The 23,855-nt window shown below is 39.6% G+C and overlaps 2 protein-coding genes across 4 annotated transcripts in view; both read right to left on the reverse strand.

The window, feature by feature from the left end:
• Positions 1-396: 396 nt before the first annotated feature.
• LOC127449880 (von Willebrand factor A domain-containing protein 7-like) lies at positions 397-23,603 on the reverse strand. The gene is made up of 7 exons (XM_051713499.1): positions 23,586-23,603; positions 4,900-5,110; positions 2,666-2,938; positions 2,348-2,441; positions 2,119-2,238; positions 1,678-1,867; positions 397-980 (listed from the first exon to the last, which is right to left on the reverse strand). Exons 2-7 carry the CDS (start codon positions 5,065-5,067, stop codon positions 875-877), a joined length of 951 nt encoding a protein of 316 aa, XP_051569459.1. The 5' UTR covers positions 5,068-5,110; positions 23,586-23,603; the 3' UTR covers positions 397-874.
• The window catches only part of LOC127449901 (von Willebrand factor A domain-containing protein 7-like), a 230,368-nt gene continuing 222,856 nt past the window's right edge, over positions 16,344-23,855 (reverse strand). Inside the window, exons 1-7 of one of the 3 annotated variants that reach the window (XM_051713528.1) lie at positions 23,271-23,379; positions 20,947-21,155; positions 20,553-20,822; positions 20,078-20,171; positions 19,648-19,770; positions 17,401-17,596; positions 16,344-17,255 (exon numbers count right to left, since the gene is read on the reverse strand). In XM_051713528.1, coding sequence (XP_051569488.1) covers positions 17,135-17,255; positions 17,401-17,596; positions 19,648-19,770; positions 20,078-20,171; positions 20,553-20,744 — 726 coding nt within the window. In that variant the 5' untranslated portion in view covers positions 20,745-20,822; positions 20,947-21,155; positions 23,271-23,379 and the 3' untranslated portion in view covers positions 16,344-17,134. Of the gene's footprint in view, positions 17,256-17,400; positions 17,597-19,647; positions 19,771-20,077; positions 20,172-20,552; positions 20,823-20,946; positions 21,872-23,270; positions 23,380-23,855 lie in introns of those variants that run through there. The other 2 variants (XM_051713527.1, XM_051713529.1) reach the window with 2 other exon arrangements.

Below are 23,855 nucleotides of genomic sequence, written 5' to 3' on the forward strand. Positions count from 1 at the left end.
AAATAAATCATTAAATGCACTTGAAACACTTGTTTTTATTAGCTTACTTGTAGAGATCGCAGAGTGATATGAGAAGTAGAAAGTATGACTTGTGATACTCAGACGAGCAGTCTGATATGACTTAATCTGCGTTCCAGAAATTTGGAACCTCCTACCTGAAAATAATGACTGGAATGCCACTCAAAGTCAGACATCTGACTTGTGAAGTCCGGGTAGATCGATCAACCACTGACTTAATTTCCAAGATGGCGGCGACCAATGAGCTTAACGTGGAGTTGGTTGAAAATGAAAGTAGGATACTGATTATTCACTGAAATGACTGGAAGCTTTGTACTTTAGTTTGAGAATAAAGTTGTGATAACATGAAGTATCTGACAGAGACGCAGGGTTCATTTGCATGTGTAGAGATTTAATGAGCAATTCTGATCAGTGAAAGACATACAGAATCAGTAATAAAACTATACAAAACAAACCAGGCAATTCAATTGATTCAGTACAGAGAGAAGTAACTTAATCGAATTAAGAGTAATGCATGGTTATTATCCACATCAGATGTTTTCACTAGTTACTGTAGACTGACTGTCAGATCTCAGAGTCTGCCTATCACTCTTGGAAGTAGACAGAATATCTGAATTAAGGACATTTCCTTTTTAAACTACCTGAAGCAGAAAAGTGGAAAAGTGGAGCTCTTGGTTCAAATGTAGGGCACTATAACCAACAAACATTTTGCCCTTTGTTTAGTTATATACTGTAATTATACTGATGATTAAACAGTTTTCATTAAACTTTTAGAATTACAGAAGGAAAGAGACACATTCAGCAAGCAACATCGAGATCATAAGATGTGAATGCTTAGCTATTACACTTCCACGTTTTAACTTGGCTGCCCCTGTATATCCTTATATCTTGATTCGAGGGAAAAGGGAGACAATTTAGTTTTCAATGATCCTTTTGGCTTTTCCTCGTGAAGCCCCACCAGTCTGAGAGAGGATGAGAGATGGTTAGATAGTTAGTAATTATGTACCTGTACATACTGATATTCTACAGATTTGGTTCAGGGTTTTTTCAAAATCCCTTAAGCGAGATTAAAATTTCACATACTAACTCCTCACTAGAGCTTTCAAGCTACATCCACAAACTCGACACAGATCATCAGACTGTTCTGGAATAGTGTTATCTTATCTAACTGATCGGACTTACAGTTTTCACACTGTGAAAAATGTCTGTTTAATTATCAAACTTTTACAACTAGTCTAAATTTTCAGACAAGGCTTTGCCAAGCCAATATCAAACTTTACCTAGTTGACAATACTACACAGCAGTAGTTCCTGTAGTTCTCCACTGGTTGTTGTAACTCAAAAGTGCAGTTTTCTAGATTAGTGTTTTCTCTTAGGTGTGATGGGCGTTATAGAAATTGTATAATGAGAGCTAGTACTGAAACATGAAGAGAGTTTAATTGACGATGCCTTATTATGTACTTGATCACAGTACTGATATTCATACTATTTTGCTTTAAATCAAAGTTTGTAATGTTGTGATTCATCTCGGAGCTGGTTGGTACCACTTTTTTTAAAGAATCGTTTGACCCTAAGGAGAAGTTTTCAGGAAGCATGCTGTATATTCTGTTATAATGACTGGTAAAAATGGCATAATTTGAAAGATGGACGCCATCTGTACCTGAGGAATTTGTCATTCTTAATTTTTCTCTGGATCTTCTCCAGCAGTTCCACGGTGGCATCGATGGCGACACTTGAAGCTTTGTCATGCAATGAACCGTGGTTGGATTCATTGAAATCCTTATTTGTGCCATCCCAGCTTTTCCCACGGCCAGTAGTGAAATCTAAAGCTCCTCCATGACTGCACTTCCCTATCAAGAAAAGAAAGTACGGTGATGGATTTCGTTGTCAGGATTGGATTGGTAGTGGCGGGATTTTTCCAGGTGGGCCGCTAGCAGGCCGATGCACATAATGATGAATAATAAATAAATAAAACGTTGCCAATTAAAGGATTTCCCGCACCCAGCTTTTTCCTCAGTTAAAGATAGAAGGGGAAAAGGGGGCTTAGTTGACCATCTGTTATCCCTCTGTGAATGAAAAAAAAACCAAAAACAAACGTTACCTTTTGGTTTATTTTTCCCAAAGTATCCTGATGTCAGAATCTTTTCCTTAATAATGCTTTCCAGAAGTTTTGCCCCAGATGAATGATCTGAAGGATTCTCCACACATGTTTTCTTGTCACCTGTAGGGAACAAAACATTTCTTTGCTTTGCTATATAAGCACACACACTGTTGATGAAATGTAGATGGAACAGAAACATACACACACACTCGTATAGACACTTGCGTACCTGCAAGGTTGGACAGTTGTGTCTTCCGACTGATGAGGGCAGTGTAAGGTTTGTCATTTCCCAACTCTATCCAGTTACTGTGACTGTAGAAATCCTTTCATGTGTCAGATTGAACACGTGTGAGTTAGTAGATCTACAGACTTTCACTTACAGTAGCATTAGTATTTAGTACTAAGTATTTACATGTAGTCTTAATATCTGTGATATTGCTATACTGTAACTGAAATATCCATGTTCAGTGAACTTTATCAATCTCATTAAGGATGAATGCTTTAATCGTTATTACTTTCTCATACCACAGAAAGAAATTTAACTCACCTGTAAAGTATGCAGGATTCCCCCAAGTGCCTTTCTTGCATCATCGAATTTCCCATTTGAAACATGATTGGATATATCATCTATTCCTTTGATTATAAGTTCTTTCCCACCTTCAAATTTCTCACTGTCAAAATGGTGTTTCTCACTGCTGACATGCTTAATGTCTATCATCACATTGTGAAAGCAGATCATTTTTACACCCATTTCAAAATTACTTTCATAATTCTTGTGATTGCAGGCCTTGGCCAGTGTCTTTGTGTCCAGCTCCTCTGGCTGTGTTCACCAAACATCCCAGACAATAAAACAAGAGAAAAAGTTATAATTATTATGAATATTCAGAGTCAGATCAGAGCTGAAAAACTGAAGGAAAAAAAAACCAAAAAGCACTTTGATAACGGCAACAACACATAACGGAAATTATCATGAAATACAATTAACCTAAAATGAATGTTACTGTAATATTTGTTGCACGATTAAGCAGTATGTTTAGTTTTGATTACTTTAGGTTACACCTGTAATTAGTCCTTCTGTTATTGTCTATGACTTTGCTGGGGGATTCAATGTCAAACCATCCCTTTTCATGCAGTATACACTGTAAGATACAATGAAAATAACAATAAAACAATTGAGTTAACATAGAGTTTTCATTTAAATAATTTCACTACTTTGGTTTGAATGGATGTTGCCATTTTTGCCATGTTCCCGGGTGTGCTAACTTCTAATGTGAAAAACTGGCAGTTTATGAAGCTGTATCTCAGGTGTTTCTTTGTGTTTTCCTGTCTTAAAATGTTTCAAGCAAAACATGTTTTCTTGGGAATATTGTTTTTAATTAGTAATCAATTTCCCTTTCCTTTCCCTCTTTTGTAATATTCGTGTTAGGCAGTTTCGTAATTACATCATCCACCAGAAAGTGACTTCAGTTTTGGTGGGAAACAGCAGCACACACATCAGTATGTATTAGCAGTGGATTTTGATGAATTCTGTTTTATTTTGTGCTGTTAGTTGGTTTGTCTCACTCTAAAGTATTTCATCCAGTTTGCTAAAATAAAAAATAAAATAAAAAAAGATATAATAATTGCATAAGAAATGAATAACCACTTGGTTGATCTGAACAACATAGGTGTCATTTTAAAGCTTAGAATCTGGACTTTACGATGCATATAGTTGACCCTTCCAATTCTTAAATGATGCTTTTTAATTTGCTGTCAAATAAGAACTGTTTCATTCTCATCATTTGCAAAATTTGTTATCACAACAATTATTTTCAGAGTTGGTAAAATCATTTTAAAAAATGAGAGTCTCAATTAGTAGAATGCAATGACAAAATTTGTTTCACTCAGTGGACAAACTGCAGTGAGGATTAGTGTATGAAATTCCCACTGACACACAGAAATATAATAAACAGGTGTGGCTTTTTGTCACATTTTACTTATTACTTCCTGAAACATACACAATAGACAATAGACAATGACATATCATCATAACTTACAGCAGACTATCCCGATTCAAATGAGCCCAAACACAACATAATACGATAAGTAGATCTTGAAATATTCCTCAATGAGTGTACATGGAAAGACGATGCACAAAAGAGCGCTCAACACACATTGTGTGTGTGTGTGTGTGTGTGTGTTTGTGTGTGTTCACATGCCCAAGGACTTTGTGTGTGCAAACACACATCCACATATGTGTTCATCTAAAGGATTGGGATGCTCCTGAACACTTAATATTTCAGTATTTTGTAGTCTAATCCATTCATTTCCAATGGCCGGTCATTTTTGACCGGGAACACAACAAGTGTAACAAAGTGAAATAAAACCAAATAAATTTAAAGATACTGGTCACACTTTTTTGTGTGTTTTCAGATACCATTGTGAACAAAGTCTAGACATTTTTATTCCCACTGGATTAAGTAAAAAAATTCAAAATAAAATAAAAAATTGTCTGGGTCAAAATTGACCGGAACACAACATAAGGGTTAAATAAATAGTTGGATAGGAGGCTAGCTAAAATTTGATGCCGGTTTGTTGACTGGTTGGTATTTGTGGGAATAAAAGTCGTACTTTTTTGTATGAGCAAAGTTGTACGATGACTTACAATTTTCCCCATTTTGTAAGAATTATTACAAGTTCTCATGAGACTATGTTGCCCAAAACCTACAGTCGGGAAGTTGTGATTGCTTCTCACAGTTTCAGGGTTCCCACACACACACACACACACAAATATTTTCGTACCTTTTTGAACCCTGGATCCAAAGTCTTGCAGACATTTGCAGTAGCTCGTAGAATGGCCATTCTTGTGATCTCTTGATGATTTTTGGATTTTGGTTTTCTCAAAATATGAAAGGTCTGAACACCAAGTAGAAGACTCAGCAGGAGAAGTATGCTCCTCACTCCCCTCATGATTATGAATGGGAAATTAATAACCCTCAATACCACAGATTTCCTGGAAAATTCAAAAGTCACACAAGAGTCATTGGAGTTGCCACTAAAACTGTGTTTACCCCATGTAAAACCATATAATGTGGATATAATGTGAAATGTAGATAACAGGCTATTTAAGAGTGGATACTTGCCTGAAGAGTTCTCGAAAAGTTTCCCCGATCAATCCTGTGAACTTAATCTTGAGCAAGCATGATGTATGTAATATATATATATCCACATTTAAATTTATATCAGAAAAAATTTGCTCATTCCTTAAAGATAAGAGCCTTTGCATAGTTCCCATCATCCTTGCTCAGAATCGTTTGCCTATCCAGTTTGATATTATACGTGACATATAATTTTAAACAATGTGGCAATTCTTCATGTTCACTCTTTATGTCAAACCAGTTAACAGACCTGTACTAAACTGACATTTTCAAGCATCCTATTAATAGTAATCCACATTTTATATTACATTTATTTATTAAAGAACCATTCAAACTTACTTAATATACTGTACATCTCAGATGTATATTATTTTGACAAGAAAAATACATCTGATACGAATTGTTTACTGAGGGAGTGGCTTTTTAATATTTCATCCTTTGACCAACAAATGTCTTTTTGTAGGATCTTTTTAATTCTTTTTTTACAGCGTACATAAACCAGATTTATTTGTGGTACAATGAAACCCAACACAGCATATCAGCAACCCAGACAGTATATCTCAGTGTCAGAAATGTACATTAAGGGGCAATGTTTGCCATTTAGAATTGATTTTCAGGGGCATATTTTATAACACAGTGATTCATCTTTCATGTAAATACTTGAAAATTCTTGATCAGTTCATTAAAAATGCATTATAAATCCAGTAATTTGGTTGTTACCTGTAAAATCAGCATTAACTCATATTTTGTATAGAATAAAATCTATCCGATTATACAAACAAAACAGAAGTATTCATTACGGCTGCATTTTTTACCCCCATATTTTGGATTCTGGGGGCATTTTTGCCTTGAGCCCCCATTCATTTCTAACTGTGGTGTACATAATATAAACAGACAAAGTTTGATGATTTTATTTCAATATTTTATTTTTTTTGTAAGCACACTAGTTACAAAACCGTGGCAACATTAGCAGTAATAGTATGACCTCATTTTAATACACCACAGTTTTTATGACTTCAATTATCTCACTACAAAAGAGACGATATGGTCTCATTTTACTACAGCATCATTTGTAAAATTATAATCCGTTGAATTATAATGAATAAAATATATTAATTAACTAATATTGCAGGAGACGACTCATATCTATTGATGTATTTCATTATGTAACACCAAGACACAAGAAAAATGTATCAAATGAATTTCTAGTTTTAATTACTTGTTTAATTACAATGAAATTCTGTTACAAAGCTTTAAAAAGTTCTACAAATCTATCAAAGTGCCTGTGAGTTAAATATAAATGAAAAACATACTAAACGGTTTCCTTTGGTTCATTTTGGATATGTTACATTAGAAAGGTCAGGCCAAACAATGGCTAGACTTTGTTAAGAAAAAAACATTTGATTACTCAACCGAATAATGAGAAACTGAAGTCCTGCACATTACAGTGCCATCCAGTTACTGATATGATGTTTTGCATCATATTGTATATTAACCCATCAAGTTGAATAAGTCAAGTCGAAATAAGCACTAAAACACAGATAATGTGGCTTCTCTTACTCTTGTTCAAATTAATGCTGATGGTGGATGTTCTCTCAAGCAACCCTAAAATTAACCCATATTAAGTACATGTAGTTACCTAGTATTACTTAATATTTCCTCAAATACACTGTAAGTACACTGAAAGTGCACATACTGAAAAATAAAGTGCAACTGAATTAATACTGGAGCCAGGAACTTTGGGAATTTATAACATATTTTATTACATTTTTAGAGAAAATGGGTCAATGACATTCTTTTTTTTGTTTGTTTGTTTTTTTGTTTGTTTGTTTGTCTGGTTCTTGTTATTATAAAGAACAATAAAAATGCAATTCACACAAAGCAATTATTGAATACATTACCTAAATACACGTCTACTATGACGAACATGCTTTCAGTTTTTTTAGGTCAAAGTAACTTGGATATTTTTCCAATTAAAAACTTTTAAGTGGTGTAACCATCTGGAGATAATAAATAAAAATAATGGTAATAATTATAATTATAATAATAAACAAATGTCTCATTAAAGGCTAAAATTCTTGACAAATGACAAAAATGTTGAATAGTCTTGTACTACCATTTCTTTAAAAAAATAGTTAGTGTTTTAAAATATTATTAATATCGGAAAACATTTTGTCCATCAAATTAAATGTCACATATGGTGTAACCAACATACAAGTAGCAATTCTGTTGTCATGTGACAAAACACACACACACATAGATATTTTGGCACATTTTGTTCAGGTCAAATGGAGTAACCCTGAGAAAACGACTTGAAAGTGACTTCAAAATGTACAATATTTGTAAGAAAAACAAAAAACAAAAAAATGGAAAATATGTTTGAAATGAATAAGCTGTGTACACTCGTGTATTCAAGGTGCAAGTATTTTAATACCTTTTACTTGATGGTTACACCATTTTTAGTGTCATTAAATATATAACGTTTTTTTGTTTTGTTTTTTTGTAGAAAATGCTGTAAACGTTTTTGAAAAAACGTATGAAACCAACATGGACACAAAGAGGAAATTTCGACATACTTGACGTGTTTGAAACTAGATTTTTAAAAGATATGTCATATTTAGCACTTCGTACAACCATATTTGTTGACAACCCAAATTTAGCAATGCTTTATTTTTACTATGTAATTCACACTGTTTTATTTGCAAGTCCAAGTTTACAACTAAAATATTAACATACAAACAAAATATTAACATAAATAATGAAATACACTAAACAGAGTTCCAGGATGAGGTAGTATTGTGCAACACATAACTCCCTCACATCCATTTGTGTTATTTAATAGTTTTGATGACTTGACTCTTATTCAAAAAAATTTAAAATAATCTTAATAAAGAATGAGCGGGTGTAACAAAATATCTGACTGGTACATTTCACAAATGAACATTCACTTCAAATTGGAAAGAGAGACAGAGTCATATTGAAGTGTGTCGTCTCTGTCTCTCTCTGCAGTGGCTGGAATTTGGGAACTGAAAGCGGGAAGAACAGGACATCTGATGGCAAGCAGGGCGAAGGAGGTGGTGACTTATCTGGAAGTAACAGTGGGACTTTAGCAAACAATCCCTTTTTGAACTGTTGCCCTCTGCCTGGCGTTACAGACATCCAGGCACAAGAACAGTTTTTACCCTCAGGCCATTTTCCTGATGGACAATTAAACTGCCTTCAGGACTCCCATAGTGCAATAATGTATACATACGTCATGTACATACAGTTGTGCTCAAAAGTTTGCATACCTTGGCAGAAATTGTGAAATTTTGGCATTGATTTTGAAAATATGACTGATCATGTCTTTTATTTAAGGATAGTGATCATATGAAGCCATTTATTATCACATAGTTGTTTGGCTCCTTTTTAAATCATAATGATAACAGAAATCACCCAAATGGCCCTGATCAAAAGTTTACACACCCTTGAATGTTTGACCTTGTTACAGACACAAAAGGTGACACACACAGGTTTAAATGGCAATTAAAGGTTAATTTCCCACACCTGTGGCTTTTTAAATTGTAATTAGTGTCTGTGTATAAATAGTCAATGAGTTTGTTAGCGCTCACGTGGATGCACTGAGCAGGCTAGATACTGAGCCATGGGGAGTAGAAAAGAACTGTCAAAAGACCTGTGTAACAAGGTAATGGAACTTTATAAAGATGGAAAAGGATATAAAAAGATATCCAAAGCCTTGAAAATGCCAGACAGTACTGTTCAATCACTTATTAAGAAGTGGAAAATTCAGGGATCTCTTGATACTGTAAAAATGGATACTTTTCTATCCGTTCCAGAGTGGAACTTCAATAAATTGCCCTTTGAAGGTCTCTGCGTTGTTCTGTCTTTTCTGAGCGCTGAAGCAATTACTGTTAATTTACACTTTACAAATTGATTCTGTTATTAATTTTATCTGACTCCAATTTTATATTAATCTGACTCCAATTTTAAGTTGACCTCTAATTTATATTTAAGCTCTAATTAGTTTCTGATCATTCTTTTAATTTGATCTTTTTAAGTTATTGATTACTCTGAATCATCTTAATTTTCATTTGTCCTTTTGATCAATACTTGAATGTCGCTTAGAGTCTCTCGCCAGCCGTTATTTCAATTACGAGGATCTCACGTCACAAGCGAGCCAGTTCAGTTCATAGTCAGATGTTGTAGGGTAATCTAAATATCATCTGATTTGGCTTCTCTCATAATCAGATGATACCATTGCGTAGACACGTCCATACAACTTGCCATGATGGACGATAAGCAGTGACTGATGTCTTACATGGATTCTCCTATCATTAAGCTTCAGTAATGGTCTTATCCTGGTCTCATACTTGCGGTAACAAACAGTATCTTAACACAATCTACCAGTCACAAATGATTTCAGAGAAATTCAGAATAAATCAAATAATAACAATTTATTTGCCAGGTAGGATATAAAACATAAGTTACAAAATCAGTCAAAGCCAATTTCACACATGACCAGAATAAACAAAAATTTCTAAAAATAAAAGACAAGTCAAAGTAGCATACCTGGCAATAGAAAGTGACACAGCGATAAGCGTGGGAGACCTGGCTTACAGATCCCTGACAAATATAAACTACATGCAGCGGTACAGTGTGGGAGATCTGCTTACAGATTCGAAAAGCTCCTCTGTCATCCTTCTTTAAGTACCAGACGATTCTACTGTTATTTCAGATGTGTATGTTTTATGTTATTTAGGATTTGGTTTACAGTTCAGGGATTTGTAAGTGGACCTTTGAAACTTGATTGAGTAGGTCGTTTGATGTTTACAAAAATGCACCTAATCTGCATACATCATCTGGTCTCTGTGAGAAATCTGGGAGGGGTCGTGCCCCTGATAGAATACAGTATTTACTAAGTTCTTAAATCTTACTTGTGATTTGACTTTGCTGAAAGGGAATGAGACCGTTTTACCAGTTGCACTGAGACCTCTTGAATGATACCAAACATGTATGATCAGAAAACCTTTTACATTACAGTACAGGATAAGTCATAACTTAGTTTTTGGTGTCCTTAAAGTGACTTGAGGTGAGAGAGAGGGCAGATGTGAGATTTGCGTTTTATGGTCCATAAAAAGTAAGGAGTGTTGTCTTAGGTGGTGATGCTCATCTGTGTGAGAGTTTTATGACGTTGCTTCTCACAGAGCCTTTTGGGTGTAGACATTCCGGTGCCAGCCTTACAATACCAAGTCAAGGTCTGGTAGACCAAGAAAGATTTCAGCCACAACTGCCAGAAGAAATGTTCAGGATACAAAGAAAAACCCACAGGTAACCTCAGGAGAAATACAGGCTGCTCTGGAAAAAGACGGTGTGGTTGTTTCAAGGAGCACAATATGATGATACTTGAACAAAAATGAGCTGCATTGTCGAGTTGCCAGAAAGAAGCCTTTACTGCCCCAATGCCACAAAAAATCCCGGTTACAATATGCCTGACAACACCTTGACATGCCTCACAGCTTCTGGCACACTGTAACTTGGAGTGACAAGACCAAAATAGAGCTTTATGCTCACAACCATATGCGCTATGTTTGGAGAGGGCTCAACAAGTATTGTGCTCCTTGAAACAACCACACTGTCTTTTTCCAGAGCAGACTGTATTTCTCCTGAGGTTACCTGTGGGTTTTTCTTTGTATCCCGAACAAATCTTCTGGCAGTTGTGGCTGAAATCTTTCCTGGCCTTGGCTTGGTATCAAGAGATCCCCGAATTTTCCATCTCTTAATAAGTGATTGAACAGTACTGACTGGCATTTTCAAGGCTTTGGATATCTTTTTATATCTTTTTCCATCTCTATAAAGTTCCATTACCTTGTTATGCAGGTCTTTTGACAGTTCTTTTCTGCTCCCCATGGCTCAGTATCTAACCTGCTCAGTGCATCCACGTGAAAGCTAACAAGGTGTGTGTCACCTTGTGTGTCTGTAACAAGGCCAAACATTCAAGGGTATGTAAACATTTGATCAGGGTCATTTGGGTGATTTCTGTTGTCATTATGATTTAAAAAGGAGCCAAACAACTATGTGGTAATAAATGGCTTCATATGATCACTATCCTTAAATAAAACTGTTTTTTTTGCGTGATCAGTCATATTTTCAAAATCAGTGCCAAATTTCACAATTTCTGCTAGGGTATGCAAACTTTTGAGCACAACTGTATGTAAATATAGCAATTCACATTTAATTCAATAACTATACATACCCCTACCTTGCACATGCATTACCACTTGCACATGTACATCCGCCATTCTGTTATATGTCCTATTATTATTTGTATATGTATTTATACTCTTACCTAGTTTTATATACTGTGTCTCACTGTAATGTTCTGTGTGCACTTGTATCTCCTGTCACCAAAAACAATTCCTTGTGTACGTGAGCACACTTATAAAGCTCATTCTATATCTGTCACTCACTCGACATTGTGTCGAGTTAGTGACACTAGGGGGTTACTCTTGGGAGCCCCAAACACCTCTGCTTTTTATAAAAAAAAGGCCAATGAGAATTGGCGAGTGGAATTTGCATGCCATTCCCCCAGACATATGGGTATAAAAGGAGCTGGTATGCAACCACTCATTCAGATTTTCTCTTCAGAGCCGAGCGGTTGTATTTAGTGCACTGAATTCAATTCCTTCCAAAGATGCACCTCAAAACTGCTGGATTTACGGCGCATTTCAGCGGCTTCTCCCCTTCTGCACCTGTGGAGTGCAGAGAACACCCCTGGACACTTCGGCAAAGATGCCTTTCCGATTGTGTGTTATTCCTGGTTGCAGTCGTTATCTCTCCACTTCTGACGGCCACGATCGCTGTCTTACGTGTCTGGGCACTGCCCACGTTCGTGGATGAGTCATGTCCTCATTGCGAGAACATGACCATGGCAATGTTGCGGTCGCGGCTTGCTTTCGTAAGAAAGCAAGCCACCCCAGCAGCTCTCCGCACCGGTCCTTCTACCTACGGGTTTGAGGCTGCGTCGGTTAGCACTGGGGACGATTTGGGGACATCAATGGGATCACTTCCACTGGGTATCCCCCCGCGGACCTCCCATTCCCCAGCATGCTCGCTTGCCCCGATCGGGCTCTTGCACAAGACCGCCGGCTCGTCTCAGCGTGAGTCGAGCGTTGGGCTAGAGTGGAACCCTCCACTCTCCCCTGAACCCTCGTGGCTCGACGATTGGTTCCTGGGCTTGGGGCGCTGCCCATGGCCATGCCCTGCCCCAGTTCCTTTCTTCCTGGAAGTGCATGAGGAGCTGACAAGATCATGGGAGGCACCTTTTACTGCCTGGTCCCGGCCTTTTAGCTTTCAGTACCCTCGATGGTGGGGCGGCCAGGGGGTATTCGATGATCCCCCAGGGGGATAAGGCGCTCACGGTGCACTTGTGTCTGCAGAGCGCCACCACCTAGCATGGGCGCCCGAAGCGCCCATCCAGGGCCTGTAGGTTTATATCGTCCCTGACGACTGTGGCCTGCGGTGCCACTGGACAAGCCACCTCTGCCCTGCACACCATGGCTCTTGTGCAAGTACACCAAACCAAGGCACTAAAAGAACTGCACAATGGTATTTCTGACCCAGGATTGATGCAGGAACTGCGCTCGATGACCGACCTCGCTCTCCGGGTGACGAAGGTCACGGCGCAGTCTCTCGGGCAGGCGATGTCAACCCTGGTTGTCCAGGAGCGCCACTTTTGGCTCAACTTGGTCGAGATGGGAGAGGCGGACAAGGCACGGTTCCTTGACGCCCCCATTTCCCAGGTTGGCCTGTTTGGCGATGCCATCGAGGACTTTGCCCAGCAGTTCTCGGCGGTGAAGAAGCAGACAGAGGCCTTACAACATATCCTGCCCTGGTGTGGCTTAAGACCCCACACCCTGTCTGCTCGTTGCCAAGAGCGTCCTCCTGCAGCAACAACACCGGCTCCGCTGCAGCCCGCCCACCGTGGCCCCTGTGAGACCACTTCAGCACTGGCTTCAGATTTGAGTCCCGAGATGGGCATGGCGCCACGGGACACATCGCGTGGCCATCACGCCGATCTGTTGCCGCCTCTTCAGTACTTGGACCAACCTTTCCTTTCTACGGGCAGGGGTTCCTCTAGAGCAGGTCTCCAGGCGTGTCGTGGTTACAGTAGACGCCTCCAAGACGGGCTGGGGCGCCGTATGCAATGGGCACACAGCCACCAGCTTCTGGACTGGCCCGCGGCAGCATTGGCACATCAACTGCCTAGAGTTCTGCTCGCCCTGCGGAGGTTCTGGCCGTTGATCCAGGGCAAGCACGTGTTGGTCCGGATGGACAACACAGCGATGGTAGCGTACATCAACCGTCAAGGCAGTCTATGCTCCCGTTGCATGTCACAACTCACCCGCCGTCTCCTCCTCTGGAGTCAGCAGCACCTCAAGTCGCTACGAGCCACTCACATCCCGGGCGACCTCGACACCGCAGCGGACGTGCTGTCACATCATGTTACCCTCAGGGGAGAGTGGAGACTCCACCCTCAGGTGGTCCAGCTGATTTGGAGTCAATTCAGTTGAGCACAGGTAGACCTGTTTGCTTCCCGGGAATCCTCCCACTGCCCACTTTGGTACACCCTGAACGAGGCACCCCTCGGTATAGATGCGCTGGCACACAGCTGGCACACAGCTGGCCCCCTGGACTATGCAAATATGCATTTCCCCCAGTGAGCCTACTTGCACAGACCCTGTGCAAGGTCAGGGAGGATGAGGACATGGTTCTCGGATCTCATGCTCCTCGTGACAACCCCTCCCCTGGCAAATTCCCCTGAGGAAGGACCTTCTTTCCCAGGGACGGGGCACCATCTGTAACCCGCGACCAGACCTCTGGAATCTCCACATCTGGCCCTTGGACGGGACGAGGAAGACTTAAGTGGCCTACCACCCGCGGTGGTAGACATGATCACTCAAGCTAGGTCGCCCTCTACGAGGCGCCTGTATGCCTTGAAGTGGAGTCTGTTCGCTAAGTGGTGTTCTTCCTGACGCGAAGACCCCCAGAGATGCGCAGTTGGATCAGTGCTTTCCTTCCTGCAGGAGAGGTTGGAGGGGAGGCTGTCCCCCTCCTCCCTGAAGGTGAATGTAGCCGCTATTTCAGCTCATCACGATGCAGTAGATGGTAAGTACTTGGGGAAGCATGATTTGATCATCAGGTTCCTGAGAGGCGATAGGAGGTTGAATCCCTCCAGACTGCGCCTTGTCCCCTCATGGGACCTCTATGTAGTCCTTCGGGGTCTACAAGGAGCTCCCTTTGAACCCTTGGAGTCAGCTGAGCTTAAGGCACTCTCTTTGAAGACTGCCCTCCTGACTGCGCTCACTTCCATCAAAAGGGTAGGGGACCTGCAGGCGTTCTCTGTTAACGAATCATGCCTGGAGTTCGGTCCGGGTTACTCTCATGTGATCCTGAGACCCCGACCAGGCTATGTGCCCAAGGTTCCCACGACCCATTTTAGGGATCAGGTGGTGAACCTGCAAGCACTGCCCCAGGAGGAGGCAGACCCAGCCTTGGCATTGCTGTGTCCGGTGCGAACTTTACGCATCTATTTGGATCACATGCAGAGCCTTAGAAGCTCTGAGCAGCTCTTTCTCTGCTTTGGTGGACAGCAGAAAGGAAGCGCTGTCTCCAAACAGAGGATCATCCACTGGGTCATTGACGCCATCGTGATGGCACATTAGGCTCAGGACGTGCCACCCCTTGCAGGGTTACGAGCCCACTCTACCAGGAGTGTGGCGGCCTCCTGGGCCCTGGCTAGGGGTGCCTCTTTGGCAGACATCTGCAGAGCAGCGGGCAGGGCAACACCCAACACCTTTGCGAGGTTCTACAATCTCCGGGTTGAGCCGGTCTCGTCCCGTGTATTGGCAGGCATGAGCAGGTAAGTTCCAGGACAGCTGGCCGGGTGTACCGCCTGTGCATAGCGCCTTTCCCCTCCCTTGAGGTGAAGACGTGTGCTTTTGACTCCCAGTCGTGTTCACAGACTGTGATCCTTGGATGAGTTTCCTCCTTAGCCCTCTGGCAGTTGAGTTTGCAGAGAAACTCGCTGACCGGCCCAGTACGTGCGCTAATAAGCCCCTGTACTGAGGTAGGTGCTCCACATGTGCTGGTTCCCCGAAGGCGACCCCATGTGATATCTTCCGCAAAATCGTTTCCCTGTCGGCAAACTGCATCTTCCTTGGGCAGAGGCCCTTCTGCCCCTGGTCGTCATGCTATGTAGAAACCCCTTCCCCTTCGGGTAGGACCTACCATGGAACCTCTCCACATGACATACTTCCAACAAGACTCGGTAAGACCATGTGACGTATTCAACCCCCCCCCCCGGGCAGGGTGTGGTCTCCGTGGTGTCTTCCCCTTGGGAGGGACACCCGCCAAAGCAGACACTTATGGCTCCCAGTCAGTTAACAAATTCCACTCTTTTTGGGGAGAAAAGAGAGGGAAAGAGGCCTCGGCTGGGCTAGCCTGTCCCTATAGTTGAGCAGTCGACTTGTTCCTGATAAGAGCGTTGGGGGAGGTTACGTGACGGCCTGGTGTGCTGGCTACGAGGCACACGGCGTTCTGCCCGTCACACACCACCAGTTCAAGTAACACAGTTCAGATAGTTGTGGCGTTTTGTATAGGGACCCCTAGTGTCACTACATCTTGTGTCCCTCTTGCCACAATGCTGAACTAACACTGAAATGGCCGGGACCTGGTCTCGGCTCCTCAGCACAAAACCTGAATGAGAGTGGTTGCATACCAGCTCCTTTTATACCCGTATGTCTGGGGGAGTGGCATGCAAATTCCACTCACCAATTCTCATTGTCCTTTTTAAAAAAAAGCAGAGGTGTTTGAGGCTCCCAAGAGTGACCCCCTAGTGTCACTACATCGACACAATGTCTCGTTCCCTCCATCAGGGAACGGAGGTTACGAAAGTAACCAGGACATTCTGATTCTGATTCTGACATAACTTCAATGACACTGAAATGACATGGGAAGCTTTGTGCTTTAAGAATAATGTTGTGAAAACAGTTGTAGTATCTGACAGAGAAGCAGGGTTAGTTTGCATGAGCAGAGATTTAATGAGCAATTCTGGTCAGTGAAAGATACAAATACAGAATAAGTTATCAAATTATCAAAAATAAAACAGGCATTTCAAATGATCCAGTACAGACAAAACTAGTGATAAACAATCCCAGAGGCCTTGATCTTAATCTCTGAATCACGAGTCATGTACACCAATCCACACAGTATTACGGTTTCTTATTGCAGCCAATAGATGGAAACATGACAGATACAATCAACCAAAATTGTAGATTAGAACTGAAATACTTTGGAGACTTTGGAGAATCACTTGCTCGTATCATTGTTTCCTCATATTCTGTAAGGCAAAGCTGGATTTTTATGGAATACCAGATGCTTCATTTTTTTTCTCTTTAATGTATTTCTAAATGACTTCAAGTAAATGAAGCCTAGATTAAATACATTCAGTTGTAGTTAACCATCAGAGGATGTAAAGTCATTCACATCAGATGTTGCATTTTCACAAGTAACTGTAGACAGACTGTCAGATCTCAGAGTCAGTATAATCAGCTTATCAACTGAATATCTGAATTAAGTAAACTCAATTTCTGAAGCAAACATGTTAAACTGGAAAAACTCTAACTTCTAATGTCATTTGACCTTTGTGTCAGTAGTGTAATAAAAATACATCGTGCCCTTGATTTGCTATGATAACTAAGCATTTTTTCTATTAACTTTAAAAAGCATAGAAAGTAAGAGACATACAGTATTCAATTCAAATTCAATATAAGCAACATAGATATAAAGAGATTTGAAAATATGTTTTAACACATTTCATACTATTCCATTGTCCCCATTTCATCTGGCTTGTTTGCATCTGGATATCTTGAAGTAAGCAAAATAAAATGCAAGGAAGTTCTCCATGCTCCTGCTGGTTCTTCTTCATGAAGCCCCACCAGTCTGAGAGAGGACGAGAGAAGGTTAGAGAGTCAGTAACTAAAATGACTATATGACAATGATTCTCAACTAGTGGGTCAAAATCCAAAAATGGTTTGCAGGTCTGATATGGTCATCCTCAAAAACCATCAACAAAACTACTCTGCACCTGAGGAACTTTGAATTGTCAGTTTTCTTCCAGATGTTCTCCAGGAGTTGCACAGTGGCATCAGTAGCAAGATTTGAAGCTGTGTTATGAAGAACACCATGACCATTGTTGGATTCTTTGTAATCCTTATTTATACCATCCCAGCTTTTCCCAAGGCCAGTTGTAGAGTCAGAAATTCCTCCATGACTGCACTTTCCTATCAAGAAATGATTATTTTACAGTATTTGCATGTATGCTTGAACTAAATGTTCTTCTCTGTCTTTGTGTTCAATGATTCTAATCAGTAGACAGAAACTTTTAGGTGGGCCAAGAGAATTTTCAATTTTGTTTTTTACATTTTAATGTTTGGCTAATTGTTACCAGTGGCTTAGTTAGGGCATTTAGCTATTAAAGGTTGTCTACTTTAAGAATGTTTAAAGGTCAATCAACAATTTTTGTGTTTTACTACATTCAGACATTTTTATTTTTAATTTTACATGAGTAACATATGGAACGTTAGGAGGCCTTGTGGCTGAGAACAAATATTAATTATTAAATGATTTAAAAAAAGAGGCTGAAGTTTAAAAATCTTTGGAGTTTTGAGATCATATTTTATTATCCAAAATCATTTATTTCAGAGCTTATTTATGCCATCACGAGCTGCTTTTGATGCAATGAATAAAAGTTATGACTAGGGCTGTCAATCGATTAAATAATGACATGGTCATAATCTATTTTATTGCATTTAAAAGCATATATAAATATCTGCGGAGAAAGCCCATCAAATAACAATAATTTAAAATATTATGATGAAATAATTATAAATATTTATTTTAAATTATTTCCATATTATTGAACACAAGCCAGTCATTGGCCTGCAGTTCACAGCAATTCGTTTTGCAATTGAATTCATCAATTTGTCTGAGATTTATTATGAGGACTACTCAATGTACGCAGGACAGATGGACGCTTTTGGAGCGTCTCACTTTGGTTGCGTTGCGTCATAAACATACTGTTTTTAGGTTGCTGTGTCAAGTTAAACTTAGTTGTTTTTTTGGGGGGGATTTTTCCCCTTTTTCACACAATTTGGAATGCCAAATTCCAATGTGCTTCTAAGTCCTCGTGGTGGCGTAGTGATTCGCCTCAATCCGGGTGGCGGAGGACAAATCCCAGCTGCCTCTGCGTCTGAGACCGTCAACCCACGCATCTTATCACGTGGCTTGTTGAGCGCGTTGCCACGGAGACATAGCACGTGTGGAGGCTTCACGCCATCCACCGCAGCAACCACGCTCAACTCACCACGCACCCCACTGAGAACGAACCACATTATGGCAACCATGAGGAGGTTACCCCATGTGACTCTACCCTCCCTAGCAACCGGGCCAATTTGGTTGCTTAGGAGACCTGGCTGGAGTCACTCAGCACGTCCTGGGATTCGAACTAGTGAACTCCAGGGGTGGTAGCCAGCATCTTTTACCACTGAGCTACCCAGGCCCCAAGTTAAATGTAGTTTGAAACTTAGAAAAACACGTCTTGAGATCCCTGTGTTTGGATTTGTGCTCAATCAAGCAGTGTTTGAAAGCAAGAAAAGCATCCATCCTCATCTTGTACGGTCTGCTGTTGGTAAGTGTGGTTTGTTCTCTGTAAAAGCTGCGCATTGCCTATACAGCTGGAGTTTCGCTTACTGCCCCCTGGAGAAAACAGGTGGTACTCCAAGCTTAAATTGCTCAGATGGAAGGAATCTTCCTTAATATGGTCCACGGACACATTTAATTGCGTTTATTTACACATTATTTTTTATATAATAAATTGCATTAAATCGATAGCCCTAGTTATAACGAATAAAATGAATAATCAATTCATACATATGATATTTGTAATTAATATTATATTATTTTAAGAAATAAAGTGGATGGAGCATTTTAACATTGGAAGTTATTTACTTCAGTATCTTATGTCAACTCGATCTGATTTTGATGAACAAGTTAGAGTTATTAAAATATAGCCTTTCACATATTTTCACATATAACATTGGCGGGGGGGGGGGGGATGAGCTGCTGTTGTTTTAAAAGCTTTAATGCAGATATTATCCAGCCCAACAGCCTCTGACGTTAACGGTTTGTGGTTTCGTGCAGCAAGTTTTAGCTGTTAATGAAACAGGGGCATAAGACAATGATTGGGTGGGTCTGAATACTAAGGGAAGGCACCGGCCCACACTTTTTTTTTATTATTTTTTTTTAGTCATCACCTGTGATTGAAAAAAGTTACCTTTTGGTTTATTTACTGGTAGTAATTCAAAGTATCCTGATGTCAGAACCTTTAGGTCTTTCCGAAATTCTGCCCCACAGCTGCCCTTACGACAAAGTTCAACACACGTTTCTTCACTTTTCTCTGGAGAAAACATGCAAACAATTTATTTCTTCACACACACAAACACACTTTTGCTCAGCTATCTAAACAGAGAAATTCCACAGACTTCAGTCATTTTTGTTTAAAGCGCAATATAATTACTATAAACTAACCCTAAACATGAACCAAAATGTTTACATGACAGATTTTGTCTGGTTTCCCTCACTTTTGGGAACAAATTTGTCCCCAACTGTAGCTTAGTAAGTACATACACACACACAGACACACACACACACACACACACACACACACACACACACACACACAGACACACTGATAAGATATTTACCTGCAAGGTTGGTTAGTTTTTTATTTGGATCGATGAGCTCACTGTAAGGTTTGGTGTTTTTCAGCTCAATCCAGTTACTGTGACTGTAGAAATCCTTTCATGTGTCAGATTGAACATGTGTGAGTATGTAAATCTAAAGACTTTGCTTATAGCTCTTAGTATAAATCAAACTTTATGTCTGTGATTTCACTGAAACCTCCATGCGCTGTTGCAGAGGCATAATACACCAGTATCACACTTCCCGTCTGATAGCAAAACGTGTTACTTGATTGGTCTGACCAAATGTAGACTTGTGAATAAAGATTTCTGCATTATCCTTTTTACCTATAATAATGGTCCAATTTGATTATCAAACAAACTAAATCAAAGGGGGTTTGTGCAATATGAATGGACATGATGCCTCTGTGCTGTAGGTTTCATTGATCACATAAAAAATTAATGCTTTAATTGCCATTGACTTAAAAATTTAACCCACCTGTAAAGTATGCAGAATTTCCCCAAGTGCCTCTCTTGCATCATCAAATTTTCCATTTTTCATGTCATTTATGGTTTTGTCCATTCCATCAGTTATGAGCTTTTTCCCCTCGTTAAATTTCTCATTGTCGAAATGGTGTTGCGCACTGAAGGCATGTGTCACGTCTACCATAACATTGTGATAGCAGATCATTTTTATGCCTGTATCAAAATTACTTTTATACTGCTTTTTGCAGGCGGTTGCCAGTTCCTCTTCATTCAGCTTTACTGGCTGTGTTCACCAAACACCACCAGCAAATAAAACAAGACAAAATTCTCTTCTTATTATGAATATAATGAAACTGGGAAAATGGAGACAATACATAATGATATACATATATATATCTTGGACTTACAGTGACACCTAGTGGTGTGGATGCAGCATAATTCAAAATCAATAGTTTTCAGTTACAGACGCCATTGTAGAAATTCACTTTTCACAATCAGCCATGATTGATCCAAGAGTGAAAGTGTCCAATAACAAGATGATAACTGAGATTAAGCGAGTAGTATTCAGCTGGTCACGTGGCTCTAAAATGGCCGCCCCCATGAGGGTGCCCCTGCCCTATGTAGAATAAAACAGCTTTTATAAGGTTACTGATATGACTAGAGTCCTCATCTCATGTGAGTGCTCATGATTTTATACATATACTGCAAAATACCAACTGATGTCTTAATGAGTTAAACTTTTTTAATGAAGATAGAATTACTGAGTGCACCTTTAATTACTGTAATTATTTTTTCTATTGTTGATCAAGTCCAATAGTCCGATTAAGTGCCGGACTATTTCTAATATACAGTACATACTGTATGTCTGTCACATGTCTTCTTATATTAGATAACATGTTAAACACAATTTATAAAGATAAAAATATGTTTCGTTTTCTTTTATCACAATAAAACAATTAAAGGTGCGGTATGTAAGATTCAGAAACACTTGTTATTAATGACACCTGTGGCCGTTAAGTGAACTGCAGCCTGTTGCTCGTGATCGCGTGCACACACTCCATAGGGACCAAAACAATGAGACTGAACGTGATTCACCGGCATCATGATGACAGATGAGGTAGCATAATTAAAATTATACAGTTATGATTGTTTTACTACAAACTTTGAGACTGTATATTATATTTGACTCTCCAGTGCTGGAACAGGGCTAAAACAAAGTGTGGATATAGGTCTGACTATGAGAGACTGTAGTTTGAAGTAATCACTTTTCTTTGCATGATACATTGACTGCATTTATACGATAGCCTATGTTGGCGTTAGCTAGCTAGCCAGCTTTATCAATAGCCGTTAGCTAAATTTGGTGGATGATGACAGTAGCTGTTTATAAAATAGACTGTACATTACAAATATATTGACACAATTCAGTATTGATGTAATTATTTTGATATATCGATGCACTATTGTTTTATAATAATATAATGTATATATTTTCTGTATAATCAAGTTACGTTACACTAATGAATGGAGCTTTCTGCATTATCTTGAACATTGTCTAGCATTCATTTCATGTGTTATTGTAGTTTACCTTGCTGAATAATTACAGATTAACATTGTTTATGACAGTTACTGTGCAGGCAAGATCAAGTTAGCTAAAATGACACAGATCAATCCTTATGGCACTATATTTCACATGCTTTACAGTTATGTAAGCTTACCTGTCCAATAAGAAGAACGCCAATTCAGGGTCGGTTTTCATCCCCAAAACCGAACGAAGGTCCCTCCAGGAATCAAATGCCCTGCCGATGTTCACTCTAGTTTTCGCTCAACCACGGTCACGTTCCCGCTTAGCCAGACGGGATTCAGTAGATAAATGTTTTTTTGGCTTACTCAGAGTTTGTGTAGGAGTCGGTGTTGTGTTTGGAGCCGGACATTTGCTGGATTCCATCTCTAAGATAACGTTACCTAGTGTTGAAGTTTGTTGTCGCTGTTGAATAGCGGAAGAGAACACTGAGGCAAGACTTTCGGGAGCGCGCATAAACGTCACATCCTTTGGATTTTCCCGGCAAAAGCGACCCGCTCCCTTCGCATGAAAATCAGTCTACAGGCTTTAATAGGCAACCTAGGAAGTCCGGGAAGGGCTCATTTTTTAAGTTGCGTTACAAGCCGTTCAAACATTGGCAAAAAAAAAAAAAAAGTGAATATTACATGAAAAATGTTACATACTGCACCTTTATGTGAACATAATAAATATCAGTTGTTTCATGATTTTTACATTTCTCTAAACAAAATGTTGTAAACAAAACATGGTATCTTGGGAATGTAGTTTTAATTTGTTATATATTTCGATTTTATTCCTGTGTCCCCAATATCTCTTTCCATCTTGTTAGTCTTTTGTAGTATCCCTTTAACTAACAAAAGCCAGTTCCTTTGACAATATTCCGGAGGGAAAACTAGAACGCACAAACAAGTATTAGCAATGGAATTGTGAATAGTGTGTATTTTTTTTTTTTTTTTTTTTTTTTGCATCATTAGCTGTTTAACTCCAAAATGTCTAAAATCTCTTTTCATATGGAAATCATGATTATGCACAGAAATATTCCATGAGTGTTTTTAATGGCTTTTATCGATAGCCATTGAAATCATGGATTCACATGTTCTGACACTGGGTAAACTCTACTGTTTAAGCACCCTTAGTTTTCTGACACACACTCACACACACACATTTTCATACCTCTTTGAACTCTTTCTGCAAAGCAGACCTGCAGACCATTGCAGTAGCTTTTAGAATAGCCGCTCTTGTGATCTCTTGATGATTTTTGGACTTTTGCATTGGCAAAATATGAAACGCCTCAACACAGACGAGAAGACTCAGCAGAAGAAATGTGCTCCTCACTCCCCTCATGATGAGGAATATGGAATTAACGGACAATATCACGGTGTTTCTGCAAAAACAGTTGCCTGAGTGACTGGTGTTGCCAATAAAACCATAAGTGTTTTGTTAAAGAACAATGTGAATTGCAGATAATATTTAAGAGTGCATACTTGCCTGAAGAGTTCTCGAAAAGTTTCCTCGATCACTTCAGTGAGCTTAATCTCGAGCAAGCGTGATGTATGTAATATATACATCCACATATAAATTGCTATCAGAAAAATTTGCTCATTCCTTAAAGATAAGAGCCTTTGCATAGTTCCCATCATGCCTTGCTCGGAATCGTCTGCCTATATAGTTTGATATTATACATGACATATGGCTGATTTTAAACAATGTGCTATTCTCCATATTCTCGCTTTATGTCAAACCAGTTAACAGACCTGT

The sequence above is a fragment of the Myxocyprinus asiaticus genome, chromosome 13 (assembly GCF_019703515.2).
Source record: "Myxocyprinus asiaticus isolate MX2 ecotype Aquarium Trade chromosome 13, UBuf_Myxa_2, whole genome shotgun sequence".
NCBI classification, from domain to species: domain Eukaryota; kingdom Metazoa; phylum Chordata; class Actinopteri; order Cypriniformes; family Catostomidae; genus Myxocyprinus; species Myxocyprinus asiaticus.